The sequence below is a fragment of the Oncorhynchus mykiss genome, chromosome 17 (genome assembly GCF_013265735.2).
Source record: "Oncorhynchus mykiss isolate Arlee chromosome 17, USDA_OmykA_1.1, whole genome shotgun sequence".
Taxonomy (NCBI): domain Eukaryota; kingdom Metazoa; phylum Chordata; class Actinopteri; order Salmoniformes; family Salmonidae; genus Oncorhynchus; species Oncorhynchus mykiss.
In genome coordinates this window covers 93,322,910-93,340,253 of record NC_048581.1, presented here as the reverse complement: position 1 = coordinate 93,340,253, position 17,344 = coordinate 93,322,910, and the positions used below count along the sequence as shown (strand labels likewise).

The 17,344-nt window shown below is 45.2% G+C and overlaps 1 protein-coding gene across 4 annotated transcripts in view; it reads right to left on the bottom strand.

The window, feature by feature from the left end:
• stab1 (stabilin 1) overlaps positions 1-17,344 on the bottom strand; it is a 148,257-nt gene that overhangs the window by 102,066 nt on the left and 28,847 nt on the right. For all 4 annotated transcript variants that reach the window (XR_005037113.1, XM_036950976.1, XM_036950975.1 and 1 more), the window contains exons 11-22: positions 15,881-16,003; positions 14,869-15,009; positions 14,087-14,158; positions 12,915-13,028; positions 8,984-9,037; positions 8,259-8,339; positions 7,079-7,231; positions 6,922-6,984; positions 6,425-6,517; positions 5,642-5,728; positions 3,069-3,180; positions 2,021-2,207 (exon numbers count right to left, since the gene is read on the bottom strand). Coding sequence is in view for 3 of the 4 variants with exons in the window: in XM_036950976.1 (XP_036806871.1) it covers positions 2,021-2,207; positions 3,069-3,180; positions 5,642-5,728; positions 6,425-6,517; positions 6,922-6,984; positions 7,079-7,231; positions 8,259-8,339; positions 8,984-9,037; positions 12,915-13,028; positions 14,087-14,158; positions 14,869-15,009; positions 15,881-16,003 (1,280 nt within the window). In the remaining variant the exon portion in view is untranslated. The remainder of the gene's footprint in view (positions 1-2,020; positions 2,208-3,068; positions 3,181-5,641; positions 5,729-6,424; positions 6,518-6,921; positions 6,985-7,078; positions 7,232-8,258; positions 8,340-8,983; positions 9,038-12,914; positions 13,029-14,086; positions 14,159-14,868; positions 15,010-15,880; positions 16,004-17,344) is intronic.

The window sequence follows — 17,344 nt, the reverse complement described above, 5'->3', positions numbered from 1 at the left end:
ACACACACACATTTGTTACACACACACACACACACACACACACACACACACACATCTGTTACACACAGGGAAACACACACACACAGACACACACACACACACACACACACACACAACTGTTACACACATGGACACACACTCACACACACACACACACACATTTGTTACACACAGACACACACACACATTTGTTACACACAGACACACACACACATTTGTTACACACAGGGACACACACACATATGTTAGACACAGACACACACACACACCTGTTACACAGACACACACACACATATGTTAGACACAGGGACACACACACACCTGTTACACAGGGACACACACATCTGTTACACACAGGGACACACACACACATATGTTACACACAGGGACACACACACATCTGTTACACACAGGGACACACACACATATGTGAGACACAGGGACACACACACATATGTTAGACACAGGGACACACACACACTAGTTATGGGGTAAAACATCTATAACGTTACACTACTCACACAGGCCCTTTAAAGCACTGAAAGAGGCCCCTTGGAGCACTGACTGAGTCCAACTAGAGCACTGACTGAGTCCAACTAGAGCACTGACTGAGTCCAACTAGAGCACTGACTGAGTCCAACTAGAGCACTGACTGAGTCCAACTAGAGCACTGACTGAGTCCAACTAGAGCACTGACTGAGACCCCTTGGAGCACTGACTGAGTCCAACTAGAGCACTGACTGAGACCCCTTGGAGCACTGACTGAGTCCAACTAGAGCACTGACTGAGTCCAACTAGAGCACTGACTGAGTCCAACTAGAGCACTGACTGAGTCCAACTAGAGCACTGACTGAGTCCAACTAGAGCACTGACTGAGACCCCTTGGAGCACTGACTGAGTCCAACTAGAGCACTGACTGAGACCCCTTGGAGCACTGACTGAGTCCAACTAGAGCACTGACTGAGTCCAACTAGAGCACTGACTGAGTCCAACTAGAGCACTGACTGAGTCCAACTAGAGCACTGACTGAGACCCCTTGGAGCACTGACTGAGTCCAACTAGAGCACTGACTGAGTCCAACTAGAGCACTGACTGAGTCCAACTAGAGCACTGACTGAGTCCAACTAGAGCACTGACTGAGTCCAACTAGAGCACTGACTGAGACTCCTTGGAGCACTGACTGAGTCCAACTAGAGCACTGACTGAGGCCCTTTAAAGCACTGACTGAGTCCAACTAGAGCACTGACTGAGTCCAACTAGAGCACTGACTGAGTCCAACTAGAGCACTGACTGAGGCCCTTTAAAGCACTGACTGAGACCCCTTGGAGCACTGACTGAGTCCAACTAGAGCACTGACTGAGTCCAACTAGAGCACTGACTGAGACCCCTTGGAGCACTGACTGAGGCCCTTTGGAGCACTGACTGAGACCAACTAGAACACTGACTGAGGCCCTTTGGAGCACTGACTGAGACCCCTTGGAGCACTGACTGAGTCCAACTAGAGCACTGACTGAGACCCCTTGGAGCACTGACTGAGGCCCTTTGGAGCACTGACTGAGACCCCAAGGAGCACTGACTGAGACCCTTTGGAGCACTGACTGAGGCCTCTTGGAACACTGACTGAGACCCCTTGGAGCACTGACTGAGGCCCTTTGGAGCACTGACTGAGTCCAACTAGAGCACTGACTGAGGTCCTTTGGAGCACTGACTGAGGCCCTTTGGAGCACTGACTGAGTCCAACTAGAGCACTGACTGAGGCACTTTAGAGCACTGACTGAGGCCAACTAGAGCACTGACTGAGGCCCTTTGGAGAACTGACTGAGGCCCTTTAGAGCACTGACTGAGGCCCTTTGGAGCACTGACTGAGTCCAACTAGAGCACTGACTGAGGCACTTTAGAGCACTGACTGAGACCCCTTGGAGAACTGACTGAGGCCCTTTAGAGCACTGACTGAGGCACTTTAGAGCACTGACTGAGGCCCTTTGCCTAGCAATAAGTAAGCTAAGTAAGTAATACTGACGTGGTGTGGCTGCCGGTGAAGCTGCAGAAGGCGTGGACATGGCAGTGTTCAGAAAGACCATCAGAGTTACAGGCCTTAGCCTCCTTATCACAGTAGTCTCCAGAGTAACCCTCCAGGCAGGAGCCCCCTCTACATGCACCCTTACTGCCTGGGCGGTTATCACACACACCATGGAGACAACGGCAATCTGGAGACGACGAGGGGGGGGACAAAGAGAGGAAAGAGGTGAGACAGAGAGCGGGGGGAGGGGGGAGAAAGAGGAGAGAGGGAGGGACAAAGAGAGGAAAGAGGGGAGGCAGAGAGAGGGGAGGGGGGAGAAAGAGGAGAGAGGGAGGGACAAAGAGAGGAAAGAGGGGAGGCAGAGAGAGGGGGAGGGGGGAGAAAGAGGAGAGAGGGAGGGACAAAGAGAGGAAAGAGGGGAGACAGAGAGAGGGGGGAGGGGGGAGAAAGAGGAGAGAGGGAGGGACAAAGAGAGGAAAGAGGGGAGACAGAGAGAGGGGGGAGGGGGGAGGAAGAGGAGAGAGGGAGGGACAAAGAGAGGAAAGAGGGGAGGCAGAGAGAGGGGGGAGGGGTGAGAAAGAGGAGAGAGGGAGGGACAAAGAGAGGAAAGAGGGGAGACAGAGAGAGGGGGGAGGGGGGAGGAAGAGGAGAGAGGGAGGGACAAAGAGAGGAAAGAGGGGAGACAGAGAGAGGGGGGAGGGGGGAGGAAGAGGAGAGAGGGAGGGACAAAGAGAGGAAAGAGGGGAGACAGAGAGAGGGGGGAGGGGGGAGAAACAAGATAAGGGTTTTTAAGTCAGATTTGACCATGATTTTTAATCAAGGAGAGAAATGTGAAATGGCCCTTTCTATGGTGCACCAGCTCCATATGGGGATTAGATACAACAGGACTGGGTAAATTATATTTTACTGTGTCCCAAGTGGCATCCTATTCCCTATATAGTGCACTACTTTTTTTGGGGGGGGGGGGGGGGGGGGGGGGCGGGGGGCGTGGTCAACAGTAGTACACACTATAGGGAATAGGGCACTATAAAGTGTAACTCATACCCACCCTGGTCACACTTCTCTCCGTGTTTGTTGGGGTCGGAACAGATGTGACAGGCGATCCCCTTGAAGCGCTCCTCGCAGCGACACGACCCGTTACCATGGATACCATCAAAACACTACACACACATAGCAAGGTCACAGGTCAAAGACATGGAGACAGGACGTGATGATGGTTAAAATGGTATGCGTTTCAAGTTTCAAAGTCTATTCACCATGTGCACAGGATACAACAGGTGTAAAACAGTACAGTGAAATTATTTTCTTGAGCTCTTTCCCTCAATGCAGTAGTGATAATAATATAGATAGTAATATAGATAACAATAGAGGTAAAAATAATATAGATAGTAATATAAATAATAATAATAATATAGATAATATTCTAGATAATAATAATATAGATAGTAATATAAATAATAATAATAATAATATAGATAGTAATATAAATAATAATAATAATAATATAGATAGTAATATAAATAATAATAATAATAATATAGATAATAATAATATAGATAGTAATATAAATAATAATAATAATATAGATAATATTCTATATAATAATAATATAGATAGTAATATAAATAATAATAATAATATAGATAATATTCTATATAATAATAATATAGATAGTAATATAAATAATAATAATAATAATAATAATATCGATAATAATAATATAGATAGTAATATAAATAATAATAATAATAATATAGTCCTTTTGGTGATTGACCATTCTTGATACACATGGGAAACTGTTGAGCTTGAAAACCCCAGCAGCGTTGCTGCTGTTTTTTTTGTCTTGTCCATTCACCCTCTGATTGGACCACAGACACGATCCATGTCTCAATTGTCTCAAGGCTTAAACATCTATCTTTAACTGGTCTGCTCCCCTTCATCTATACTGATTGAAGTGGATTTAACAGGTGACATCAATAAGGGGCCACAGCTGTCACCTGTAGTCACCTGGTCAGTCTATGCCATGGAGGAAGCAGGTGTTCATAATGTTTTGTACACTCACTGTATACAGCAGTCACAGTAACACATGGAAACTCTCAGGAGGTAGAAGGGTTAGCATTTGACCATCAGGTATTCCACGATTGGAGAATAATCGGTGGAGACTTCCACTATAGACTGATATTACAGACTGAGACTCTAGACAGACTATAGACTGAGACTATAGACAGACTGAGATTATAGACTGATATTAGAGACTGAGACTATAGACAGACTATAGACTGAGACTATAGACTGAGACTATAGACAGACTATAGACAGACTATAGACAGACTATAGACTGAGACTATAGACAGACTACAGACTGAGACTATAAACAGAGACTATAGACGGAGATTACAAACAGACTACAGACCAAGACTACAGACTGAGACTACAGCCTGAGACTACAGACTGAGACTACAGACTGAGACTACAGACCGAGACTACAGACTGAGACTACAGACTGAGACTACAGACTGAGACTACAGACAGACTACAGACTGAGACTACAGACTGAGACTACAGACTGAGACTACAGACTGAGACTACAGACCGAGACTACAGACTGAGACTACAGACTGAGACTACAGACCGAGACTACAGACCGAGACTACAGACTGAGACTACAGACCGAGACTACAGACTGAGACTACAGGCTGAGACTACAGACTGAGACTACAGACTGAGACTACAGACTGAGACTACAGACTGAGACTACAGACTGAGACTACAGGCTGAGACTACAGACTGAGACTACAGACTGAGACTACAGACTGAGACTACAGACTGAGACTACAGACTGAGACTACAGACTGAGACTACAGACTGAGACTACAGACTGAGACTACAGGCTGAGACTACAGACTGAGACTACAGACTGAGACTACAGACTAGTATCTACTGAGCTAGAGTCTGCAGTCACATGTTATTGTTGATGAAGAGACAGACCCCTTTTAATTAATGACACAGTGAATAACGAATGTCCCTGAATCCACTGTCCGCTCGGTGAATGGAGAATCCATCGAGTTGGATAGCCATGGAGGGGGTTTCTTGTTCGAAAGCAATGTTTCAGCAAAAAAAACGGAGAACATTGCAGTTACAAGAGTCTCGTTGATAGCATTTCCGCGATCTGAGGTCTTCCGTCTTATTTTTCAAAGTGACTAGGAAACTGGGATGGACGAAAGTGGTGGCTGGTTTTCCCTTCACCTTGGTCTCACTTAGCTCTCCTTCCTCTTTTCCACTGGCGTTTCCTGTTGGGCAGCTCGAAGATTGGGTCGGAGGTACACAAAGAGCCCATGAGTCGAAGTCAGATGAGTCGAAGTTGAAGCCAGAATTGCGGTTAGTAACTGCCTACCTGATGTTCAAAAGTTTTTGTAGATCATAAGAAAATATTGCTGATACATTGAAGATAAACGGCAAAAGAATTTAACAAAATAGCAAAGTTGGGTCGGCGTTCGTAAGACAGTAACCAAACAGTATGGCTCTTTCTTTCCATCTTGTGTGTGTGTGCGCATGCGTGAGTGCGTGCTTGTCAGACTGCTGAGAGAACGACTTGCTAGGCAGATAGAGTCTTTTACTTACAGTGCCTTTGCCATAACAGGGTGTCTGGAAACCTCCTGTACACGTTTTACACTCAGGTCCATAGAACCCACTGCAACACTCTGCTCGCTGAAACTCAACAGAATCAAATCACTCACTGAGACTGCAGGCTTTCAAACGCACCCTATTCCCTGTGTAGTGCACTACTTTTGACCATGGCCCATAGGGACCGATAGGGCTCTGTAGGGCTCCACATGACTCCATAGGGCTCCATAGGGCTCCATAGGGCTCCACAGGACTCCATAAGGCTCCATAGGGCTCCATATGGCTTCATAGGGCTCCATAGGGCTCAGTAGGGCTCCACAAAGCTCTGGTCAGAAGTAGTGAACTATTAAAGAATAGGGTGTCATTTGGTCCGCAAGTCTGTTGTCATCCTAACCGAAACTATGTGTTAACATCATGTTTGTATTTAATCTCTTTCTTTACTTTATTCTTCAGAAAGAAGATATTGCTATAAACATACCAGACATATCATTCTCTCTCTCTACATGATGAATGAAAAAGATACAGGAAATGAACCAAGAGCTGAACCAGGAAATGCTGAGCCAGGAAAAGAACCAAGAGCTGAGCCAGGAAATGAATCAAGAGCTGAGCCAGGAAAAAAACCAAGAGCTGAGCCAGGAAAAGAACCAAGAGCTGAGCCAGGAAATTAACCAAGAGCTGAGCCAGGAAAAGAACCAAGAGCTGAGCCAGGAAAAGAACCAAGAGCAGAGCCAGGAAAATGAACCAGGAGCTTAACGAGGAAAAAGAACCAGGAGGACTTACCTCAATAGTAGTGTTGCAGTATTTAGCACAACCTTTATTGAGCGTGGGGTTGAATGGATATGCCTGATAGTCACAATCCTTCATGTGACTATGCTGTGGTACAGAAACAACAATAAGTACCAATAAGTACCAGTATCTTATTAGCAACAGAAGAGGGTCGTTACCTAACAGGGTCGTTACCAACAGAACCAATATAAATAGTTGTATCCTGTGCAGGCATATGACAAATAAACATTTCATTAGATTTGATTGTAGACAAATCATTACAAATATGTGTCATTGTTTATGTAGCTGGTATTTAAAAATGAGTAAGAACTACTTTGTATAATAAATAATACAGGCCATGAGCTGAATAGAGATCCAGACATAGAGCCACACTCAAAAAGATGTAGCAGAAGCTTAGGATCTTTTCACTGCATCAAGGATAGCAGGCACAGGTCTTTAACAGCCAGCCACCTTCATGAGAGGAATAGAAAACATTGCTGTGATTATTTTACCAGTTCTATGCTTCCCTCGGGGCAATGTGACTCATAGAGATAGCTGCACCTCACACATGGGCCCTGGAGAACGGACACACAAACAACATCACAATGCCACAGTCATTTTTCAATTAGAATAGACTAGAATAGAACAGAACAGAATGTTTCCACCTACCACGATGATTTTGTTCTCTGTGACATCACATCTCTTAGGCAGGATGGGGACGATCGAGGGCGGGACTAGAACCCCGTCAATCATATGGATCACTCCATTGGATGCCATAATATTAGTAATCTGAAGAGGTTTCCCGCCCAGCAGCACCAGGCCCTGTCAGACACAATGGAGATGTCCTTAAAAGGGAACTTCAGAATTGTATAATTTATGATAGATGGTTTTTAATCCTGAAAGTGATCCAATGTCTCTAACATTATGTTATAAAATAGTGACCCTCCCCTTTAACAAATCACAATGAAATGACAATTCAAGTAAACAGTAAAGCTCATGATCAACCTATCCTTTAGTTATCCCTTTTAGATTCAACACTATTTTATAGAAAAGACCCCGGTGTCTCCCAAATGGCACCCTGTTCCTAATATAGTGCACTAATGTTGACCAGGGCCCTATGTGGAATAGGGTGTAGTACTAATGTTGACCAGGGCCCTATGTGGAATAAGGTGTAGTACTATGTTGACCAGGGCCCTATTCCCCAGTACTGCTGGGGAACAGATAGTAGTACTACTGTTGACCAGGGCCCTATAAGGAATAGGGTGTAGTACCACTGTTGACCAGGGCCCTATAGGGAATAGGATGTAGTACTGCTGTTGACCAGGGCCCTATAGGGAATAGGGTGTAGTACCACTGTTGACCAGGGCCCTATAGGGAGTAGTACTGCTGTTGACCAGGGCCCTACAGGTAATAGGCATCCTACACAGGGCAGTGTCCCCAATCACTGCCCTGGGGCATTGGGATATATATTTTTTAGACCAGAGGAAAGAGTGCCTCCTACTGGTTCTCCAACACCACTTCCAGCAGCATCTGGTCTCCCATCCAGGAACTGACCAGGACCAACCCTGCTTAGCTTCAGAAGCAAGCCAGCTGAGGTATGCAGGGTGGTATGCTGCTGGCACTACTGCTGACCAGGGCCCTATAGGGAATAGGGTGTAGTGTTACTGTTGAGCAGGGCCCTATAGGGAATAGGGTGTAGTGCTACTGTTGACCAGGGCCCTATAGGGTGTAGTGCTACTGTTGACCAGGGCCCTATAGGGAATAGGGTGTAGTACTACTGTTGACCAGGGCCCTATAGGGAATAGGGTGTCACTTGGGAAGCATCCCGTCTTGAAATAGCAGAACTTACATCGTTGGTGAGGTTGACTAGTAGGATCTGATTGGCCATAGTCTGAATCAGACCCATGCTTGCCAGCTGGTCCACGGTCAACTACAGAGATAGAATCAATAATTAATAGCTGTGCTCCATAGGCAAGGAGCGAAACAGGAAGTAATAGCTGTGCTCCATAGGCAAGGAGCGTAACAGGAAGTAATAGCTGTGCTCCATAGGCAAGGAGCGTAACAGGAAGTAATAGCTGTGCTCCATAGGCAAGGATCGAAACAGGAAGTAATAGCTGTGTTCGACTCAGTAACTCCTAATCAAATGTATTTAGGTGCAGGGGTCCAATGCTAGTTTAACTGGAAACTGGAATCCATCACTCACTGTGGTAGTGTTAATGTTTTAACGTTGTTTAACAGTAGCAGAGATTATTTAAGAATTTACACGTTTTGGCAAGAAGCATTTAGAGTTTTAAACATGTCTGTTTGAGTGGAGCCCATTTTAAAGGGTGCATTCAGAAAGATGTCCTCATCAACAACATGATAAGTTTTGTACAATTTTGTAAATTGGTTTTTCACGTCGGATATCGGGGTTCAGATCCCACCTGTAACATGTAAAGTGGGTTTCCATGCTGGAGACCGGGGTTCAGATCCCACCTGTAACATGTGAAGTGGTTTTCCATGCTGGTTTTCCATGCCGGGGTTCAGATCCCACCTGTAACATGAGCTCTTGTAACATGTGGTAAAAGTGCTTACCGCAGCCTGGGAGTAGATATGTTGTTTCAGTAGCTCTTGAAGCTTGTTCTGGGCCTTCAGAGGGGGAGAACAGAGTTCTACATTGAACAGTTTCACACTGGCAATACTGTAGGGCCACTGGGAATACTATAGGGTCACTGGGAATACTATAGGGTCACTGGGAATACTGCATGGTCACTGGGAAAACTATAGGGTCACTGGGAATACTGTACGGTCACTGGGAATACTGCATGGTCACTGGGAATACTGTAGAGTCACTGGGAAAACTGTAGAGTCACTGGGAAAACTGTAGGGTCACTGGGAATACTGTACGGTCACTGGGAATACTGTACGGTCACTGGGAATACTGCACAGTCACTGGGAAAACTGTAGGGTCACTGGGAATACTGCATGGTTACTGGGAATACTGTAGGGTCACTGGGAATAATGTAGGGTCACTGGGAATACTGTACGGTTACTGGGAATACTGCATGGTCACTGGGAAAACTATAGGGTCACTGGGAATACTGCATGGTCACTGGGAAAACTGTTGGGTCACTGGGAATACTGTACGGTCACTGGGAATACTGCATGGTCACTGGGAATACTGTAGAGTCACTGGGAAAACTGTAGGGTCACTGGGAATACTGTACGGTCACTGGGAATACTGTACGGTCACTGGGAATACTGTAGGGTCACTGGGAATACTGCACAGTCACTGGGAAAACTGTAGGGTCACTGGGAATACTGCATGGTTACTGGGAATACTGTAGGGTCACTGGGAATAATGTAGGGTCACTGGGAATACTGTACGGTTACTGGGAATACTGCATGGTCACTGGGAATACTGTGCGGTCACTGGGAATAATGTAGGGTCACTGGGAATAATGTAGGGTCACTGGGAATACTGCATGGTTACTGGGAATACTGTACGGTCACTGGGAATAATGTAGGGTCACTGGGAATACTGTACGGTTACTGGGAATACTGCATGGTCACTGGGAATACTGTAGAGTCACTGGGAATACTGTACGGTCACTGGGAATACTGTAGGGTCACTGGGAATACTGCACAGTCACTGGGAAAACTGTAGGGTCACTGGGAATACTGCATGGTTACTGGGAATACTGCATGGTTACTGGGAATACTGTGCGGTCACTGGGAATAATGTAGGGTCACTGGGAATACTGTACGGTTACTGGGAATACTGCATGGTCACTGGGAATACTGTAGAGTCACTGGGAATACTGTACGGTCACTGGGAATACTGTAGGGTCACTGGGAATACTGCACAGTCACTGGGAAAACTGTAGGGTCACTGGGAATACTGCATGGTTACTGGGAATACTGTACGGTCACTGGGAATACTGCATGGTTACTGGGAATACTGTGCGGTCACTGGGAATACTGTGCGGTCACTGGGAATACTGTGCGGTCACTGGGATATCACTAGTATTCACATCACATTCACATCACATTACTGTGGATTAAAATACAGCTTCCCAAATGACACCATATTACCTTTATATTGTTTTACTTTTGAAAATAGTATATATAGTATAATACAGCATCGACAGTAGTAGTAAATGACATCCTATATATCAATATTTACAGGGCATTCGAAAAGTATTCAGACCCCTTCTCTTTTTCCACATTTTGTTACGATACAGCCTTATTCTAAAATGGATAAAAGTGTGTTTTTCCCTCAATCAACACACAATACACCATAATGACAAAGCAAAAACAAGTTTAGACATTTTTGCTAATTTCTAAAATAAAATAAAATAAACTGAAATATTAGATTTACAGAAGTTTTCAGACCCTTTACTCAGTACTTTGTTAAAGCGCATTTGGCAGCCATTACAGCCTTGAGATGTCTCGAGCCTCAAGCTCTGTCAGGTTGGATGGGGTGCATCGCTGCACAGCAATTTTCAGGTCTCTCCAACGATGTTTGAGCTCTGGCTGGGCCATTCAAGGACATTCAGAGACCTGTCCCGAAGCCACTGCTGCATTGTATTGGCTGTGTGATTAGGGTCGTTGTCCTGTTGGAAGGTTAACCTTCGCCCCAGGCTGAGGTCCTGATCGCTCTTGAGCAGGATTTCATGAAGGATCTCTCTGTAATTTGCTCCCGACATCCTTCCCTCGATCCCAACTAGTCTCTGATAAACATCCCCACAGCATGATGCTGCCACTACCATGCTTCACCGTAGGGATGGTGCCAGGTTTCCTCCAGACGTGACGCTTGGCATTCAGGCCAAAAAGGTAAATCTTCGTTTCATCAGACCAGAGAATTGTGTTTCTCATGGTCTGAGAGTCATTTAGGTGCCTTTTGGCAAATTCCAAGTGTGCTGTCATGTGCCTTTTACTGAGGAGTGGCTTCTGTCTGGTCACTCTGGTCACTCCATAAAGGCCTGATTGGTGGAGTTCTGCAGAGATGCTTGTCCTTCTGGAAGGTTCTCCCATCTCCACAGAGGAACACTGGAGCTCTGTCAGAGTGAACATCGAGTTCTTGGTCACCTCCCTGACCAAGGTCCTTCTCCCCCCAATTTCTCAGTTTGGCCGGGCGGCCAGCTCTACGAAGAGTCTTGGTGGTTCCAAACTTCTTCCATTGAAGAATGATGGAGGTCACTGTGTTCTTGGGGACCTTCAATTCTGCAAAAGATTTTTGGTGCACTCGTGGCTTGGTTTTTGCTCTGACATGCACTGTCAACTGTGGGACCTTATATAGACAGGTGTGTGCCTTTTGTGGGATCCTGTATTTTACATTATCGCCATTACCATATATATATGATGAAATATTATCTGATGTTGGTTGTGTGAGGTATCTGCATTTGTGCACTTGAGCATAATCATGAGAGTAAACAACTGCTTGCTACATCTACTTGCCTGTTTGTGTGTGTGTGTGACAAGAACTGACTAACATGGTGTGACCTGCATGTTGCAAAACTGTAGATAACAGCCCAGCAGATGCTTTGTCCTTGTGTTTGGATGTAACAATATTGAGCACATGGTGTGACTTGCTGTATCTTACAAAGTTGTGATAGGGAGGGGTGGTCATCACGAGGTTTAACTGAGATGGAAAAATACTGAACAACACAATAGCAGGAACTGAGCAACTGTTCTAACTAGGCTGCGATACCAGAACAGTGAGAATCTATACATCGACGGAGGGAGGACTCCAAGAAGCGCCAAGAGGCGGGGAACAGCCTGAGCACCTGCAATAGGCTGAGCAAGTTTAAACCACGCCCAGCCTCTACTGTGATAGGCCAACAGACGGGTTGGAACAATGTCTATCACAGTATAAGAACACTGTTTACGTACATCTTGTCAGTTCTCTGTTCTGCCCTGCGTGGTATTACAGTGAGCCTGTATATACGAAAGTTGCATTTGCCATTTATTACTTAGCTAATAAAAAATACATAGTACACAATCGGTGACTCATTGTTATATTTATCCTGATACCAGATTCGAATTTACGCAATTCTAACACTTTCCAAATCATGTCCAATTATTTGAATTTACCACAGGTGGATTCCAATCAAGTTGTAGAAACATCTCAAGGATGATCAATGGAAACAGGATGTACCTGAGCTGTATTTCTCATAGCAAAGGGTGTTAATACTTATGTAAATAACGTATTTCTGTTTTTTATTATTAATACATTTGCAAAAAAAATCTACAAATAAGTTTTCATTTTGTTATTATGGGGTATTGTGATGTCATTATGGGGTATTGTGATATCATTATGGGGTATTGTGATGTCATTATGGGGTATTGTGTGTAGATTGATGAGGGAAACAATTATTTAATCGATTTTAGAATAAGGCTGTAACGTAACAAAATGTGGTAAAAGGGAAGGGGTCTGAATAATTTTCCAATGCACTGTACAGCAGTACACGGTAGTACTCACGTGGTACAGCATGCACGTATATAGCATAGTATTAGTACTCACATGGAACAGCATATAAATCAGCCTGCCGTCTCTGAACTTGTCCACAGCATCGTTGGTCGGGACGAACACAGTGAGAGGACCAGGACCTCTCAGAGGCAGAGTAGTCCCACAGTTCTGAAAGACAGACAGACAGACAGACAGACAGACAGACAGACAGACAGACAGACAGACAGACATTGATCAAGTCATGCATTATCATTAGTGCTCTCTACAATGTAAATATTTGTCGTTCTGCCCCTGAGCAAGGCAGATGCCGATTAAGGCATCTGCCTATCTATCTATCTATCTATCTATCTATCTATCTATCTATCTATCTATCTATCTATCTATCTATCTATCTATCTATCTATCTACCTATCTATCTATCTATCTATCTATCTATCTATCTATCTATCTATCTATCTACCTACCTCATCCCCATACTGGTATTTATTTATTTATATTGCTCCTTTGCACCCCAGTATCTCTACCTGCACATTCATCTTCTGCTGATCTACCATTCCAGTATTTAATTGCTATATTGTAATTACTTCGCCACCATGGCCTATTTATTTCCTTAATTTACCTCATTTGCACTCACTGAATATAGACTTTTTGTTTTATTTTGTTCTACTGTCTTATTGACTGTATGTTTTGTTTATTCCATGTGTAACTCTGTGTTGTCTGTTCTCACTGCTATGCTTTATCTTGGCCAGGTCGCAGGTAGACTAGGTATCCCCCTCTCCCTTTCCCTATAACCTATTAGCAGAAGGCTTTTGTACAACTGACTAGGTATCCCCCTTTCCCTTTCTCTATAACCTAGTAGCAGAAGGCTGTTGTACAACTGACTAGGTATCCCCCTTTCCCTTTCTCTATAACCTAGTAGCAGAATGCTGTTGTACAACTGACTAGGTATCCCCCTTTCCCTTTCTCTATAACCTAGCAGCAGAATGCTTTAAGAAGCATTTAAGAACGGTCCAATAAGTAGGTAAAGTACATCAGAAGGAATACCACCATGGCCTGTATTCATAGTAGGATGATCTAGGATCAGTTTAGCGTTTCAGATCATAATAAATCAGATTTCATGGACATGGAGGGACCTGATCATAGATCAGCACTCCTACTCTGAGACTCTTAGTGAATATGAACCCTGAAACAAAACATTTAGTGAAAAACCATTAGAGGCCACTCACGTCCACCAGCGAGAGGAAGCGGTTGTATTTCTCATCCTTTGTCAGGATCTCCCCGATGGTCTTATCAGCAAACTTCAAGTGACAAAACGATCAGTCATTATCATCGAAAGAGTTTGATAGAGGGCACATCTTTGTAGCTTTGCCATAATGGCTTCTGTGTCAAAATAGGCAGCGCATCTGAGGGATATCTCCATTTTAAAGTAGTTAATTTCTTCTTCTTCTACTACTTCTGTGAGTTTATTGACAGTCTGTTAACAAGCTATAAGGTTGCATACTACCACCTAGAGTTATGGAATGTTTTCTCATGAGCATAATTCATGGACTGATCCCTCCTGTTGACCTTGATAGAATTACATGATCCTTCCTTAACTTACATGATCCTTCCTTAACTTAGGAAGTCCCAGCCAATTGGCTACGTCAAAATGGTGAAAGTCCTCAATTGCACTGTTTTGTGAAAATTGGGCCCTCTATGCAACTCTATGGTATCATCCGATCACAAGTGGCAGCATAGTATAATGCTATGGTAGTGTTTCTTCATCCTGGTTCTGGGGACCCAAAGGAGTGCACATTTTAGTTTTTGTCCTAACACTACACAGCTGATTACACTAATAAAGGTCTTAATGACGAGTTGATTATTTGAATCAGGTGTTAATTAAGTGCTGTGGGCAAAAACTAAAATGTGCCCCCCAGGACCAGGATTTAAACACTATGCGGAGGAAAACCAGCAGTAGAGCGGACCTCTGGGCTGAGATGTACTACTCATTCTAATAACATGGTAACACCTGCTCGTCCTTTGGGCTGTCAGGGAGGATGTTCCTGGGTATGATTGGCTGGTCAATGATATGGATAACCCCATTGGCTGCTGGGATGTCCTGCTGGATGACTGAGTAGAGAGTCTCAGGAGACTTCACCAACAGGAATTGCTGTCAAACGACACAAAACTCATTAGGTGTGGGACCAAACACATTGGGGGTGGGACCACCACATGTAATCTCTGTCAAACAACACCAAACACATTGGGGGTGGGACCACCACATGTAATCTGTGTCAAACAACACCAAACACATTGGGGGTGGGACCACCACATGTAATCTGTGTCAAACAACACCAAACACATTGGGTGTGGGACCAAACACATTGGGGGTGGGACCACCACATTGGGGGTGGGACCAAACCCATTGGGGGTGGGACCAAACACACGTAACCTGCGTTTTAAATGGCACCCTATTTCCATATAGTCCTATTCCCTAGAGCCCTATGAGCCCTGGTCAAAAGTAGTGAACTATAAAGGGAATAGGGTGCCATTTGAGATGCAACCCTATAGAAGGAGGACATTTTAAAGATTATAAACAAGATAATTTAGGGTTGCAAAATTCCTGTAACATCCCAGGTTTTCCAGAAATCCCTGTTGGAGGATTATCGGATTTCCTGCTTATTCCCTTTCTGATTCCAGGAATATTCCAACTGGGAAAACCTATGCAGCATTTTGCGACCTTACCCAAAGCATTCAATATTCAGTATTCAGAATGTTTTAAAATCTGGAGAAAAGTCACAGAGATCTAGTTTATCCTGTAGATGAAAGATTATTGAAACATATGATTTGAACCAAGATATGAAAGATAGGATGTGCCTAGACATACAGATGAATGAGAATATAGCATTTCTTTCACCTTATTGGGCTTGAACCTGAGTTGTAGTCACCTTATTGGGCTTGAACCTGAGTTGTAGTCACCTTATTGGGTTTGAACCTGAGTTGTAGTCACCTTATTGGGTTTGAACCTGAGTTGTAGTCACCTTATTGGGCTTGAACCTGAGTTGTAGTCCACTTGCAGTATAGACGTCGGTTCTATCCAGGCTTTTATACAGGTACTGACCCCTCACCAGGTAACGTTGACACACAGACTCGTCGGTCACGCCCTGAGGAGGATGGACAACAGGACAGGAGTCAGTAACCTGGGCTGCATCTCTAATTGTGCCACTAAGGCTGCAACATTCCAGTCATTTTCCCAAAATTCCCTGGTTTTCCAAAAATCCTGGTTGAAGGATTCACAATTTTCCTAGTCATTCCCTTTTAAACCCAGAAATCTTGCAACCAGGATTCCTGGAAAGTCATGGAATTTTGTACACATTTATACACACCTAGTACACATTTATTTATTGCTAACACTTTAGCTGAAGAGAGCATAAGCTTGGGATGCAACTCTGGCCTGTTCAAATCTGATCGTGCTTTAGCTGACTGGTTGCCATGAGGCAGAGGAGTGGACTAAAGCAGTGATGCTGTTGTAGCCCTGAACTAGCTCACCTGATTGACCTATTAAAGGGATTGATGATTAGCTTGTTGAATCAGGGGTGCTAGATCTGAAACAGTTCTAATACAGGGAATGGCTGGGGGTCCAGAGGAGAGGTCTGATAACCCCCAGGACAGGGAACGGCTGGGGGTCCTGAGGAGAGGTCTGATAATCCCTGGACAGGGAACGGCTGGGGTTCCTGAGGAGAGGTCTGATAATCCCTGGACAGGGAACGGCTGGGGGTCCTGGGGAGAGGTTTGATAATCCCTGGACAGGGAACGGCTGGGGGTCCTGAGGAGAGGTTTGATAATCCCTGGACAGGGAACGGCTGGGGGTCCTGGGGAGAGGTTTGATAATCCCCAGGACAGGGAACGGCTTGGGGTCCTGAGGAAAGGTCTGATACCCCCCTGGACAGGGAACAGCTGGGGGTCCTGAGGAGAGGTTTGATAATCCCTGGATGGGGAACGGCTGGGGGTCCTGGGGAGAGGTTTGATAATCCCTGGACAGGGAACGGCTGGGGGTCCTGAGGAGAGGTTTGATAATCCCTGGACAGGGAACGGCTGGGGGTCCTGGGGAGAGGTTTGATAATCCCCGGGACATGGAACGGCTGGGGGTCCTGGGGAGAGGTTTGATAATCCCCAGGACAGGGAACGGCTGGGGGTCCTGGGGAGAGGTTTGATAATCCCCAGGACAGGGAACGGCTTGGGGTCCTGAGGAGAGGTCTGATAACCCCCTGGACAGGGAACAGCTGGGGGTCCTGAGGAGAGGTTTGATAATCCCTGGACGGGGAACGGCTGGGGGTCCAGGGGAGAGGTTTGATAATCCCTGGACAGGGAACGGCTGGGGGTCCTGAGGAGAGGTTTGATAATCCCTGGACATGGAACAGCTGGGGGTCCTGGGGAGAGGTTTAATAATCCCCAGGACAGGGAACGGCTTGGGGTCCTGAGGAGAGGTCTGATAACCCCCTGGA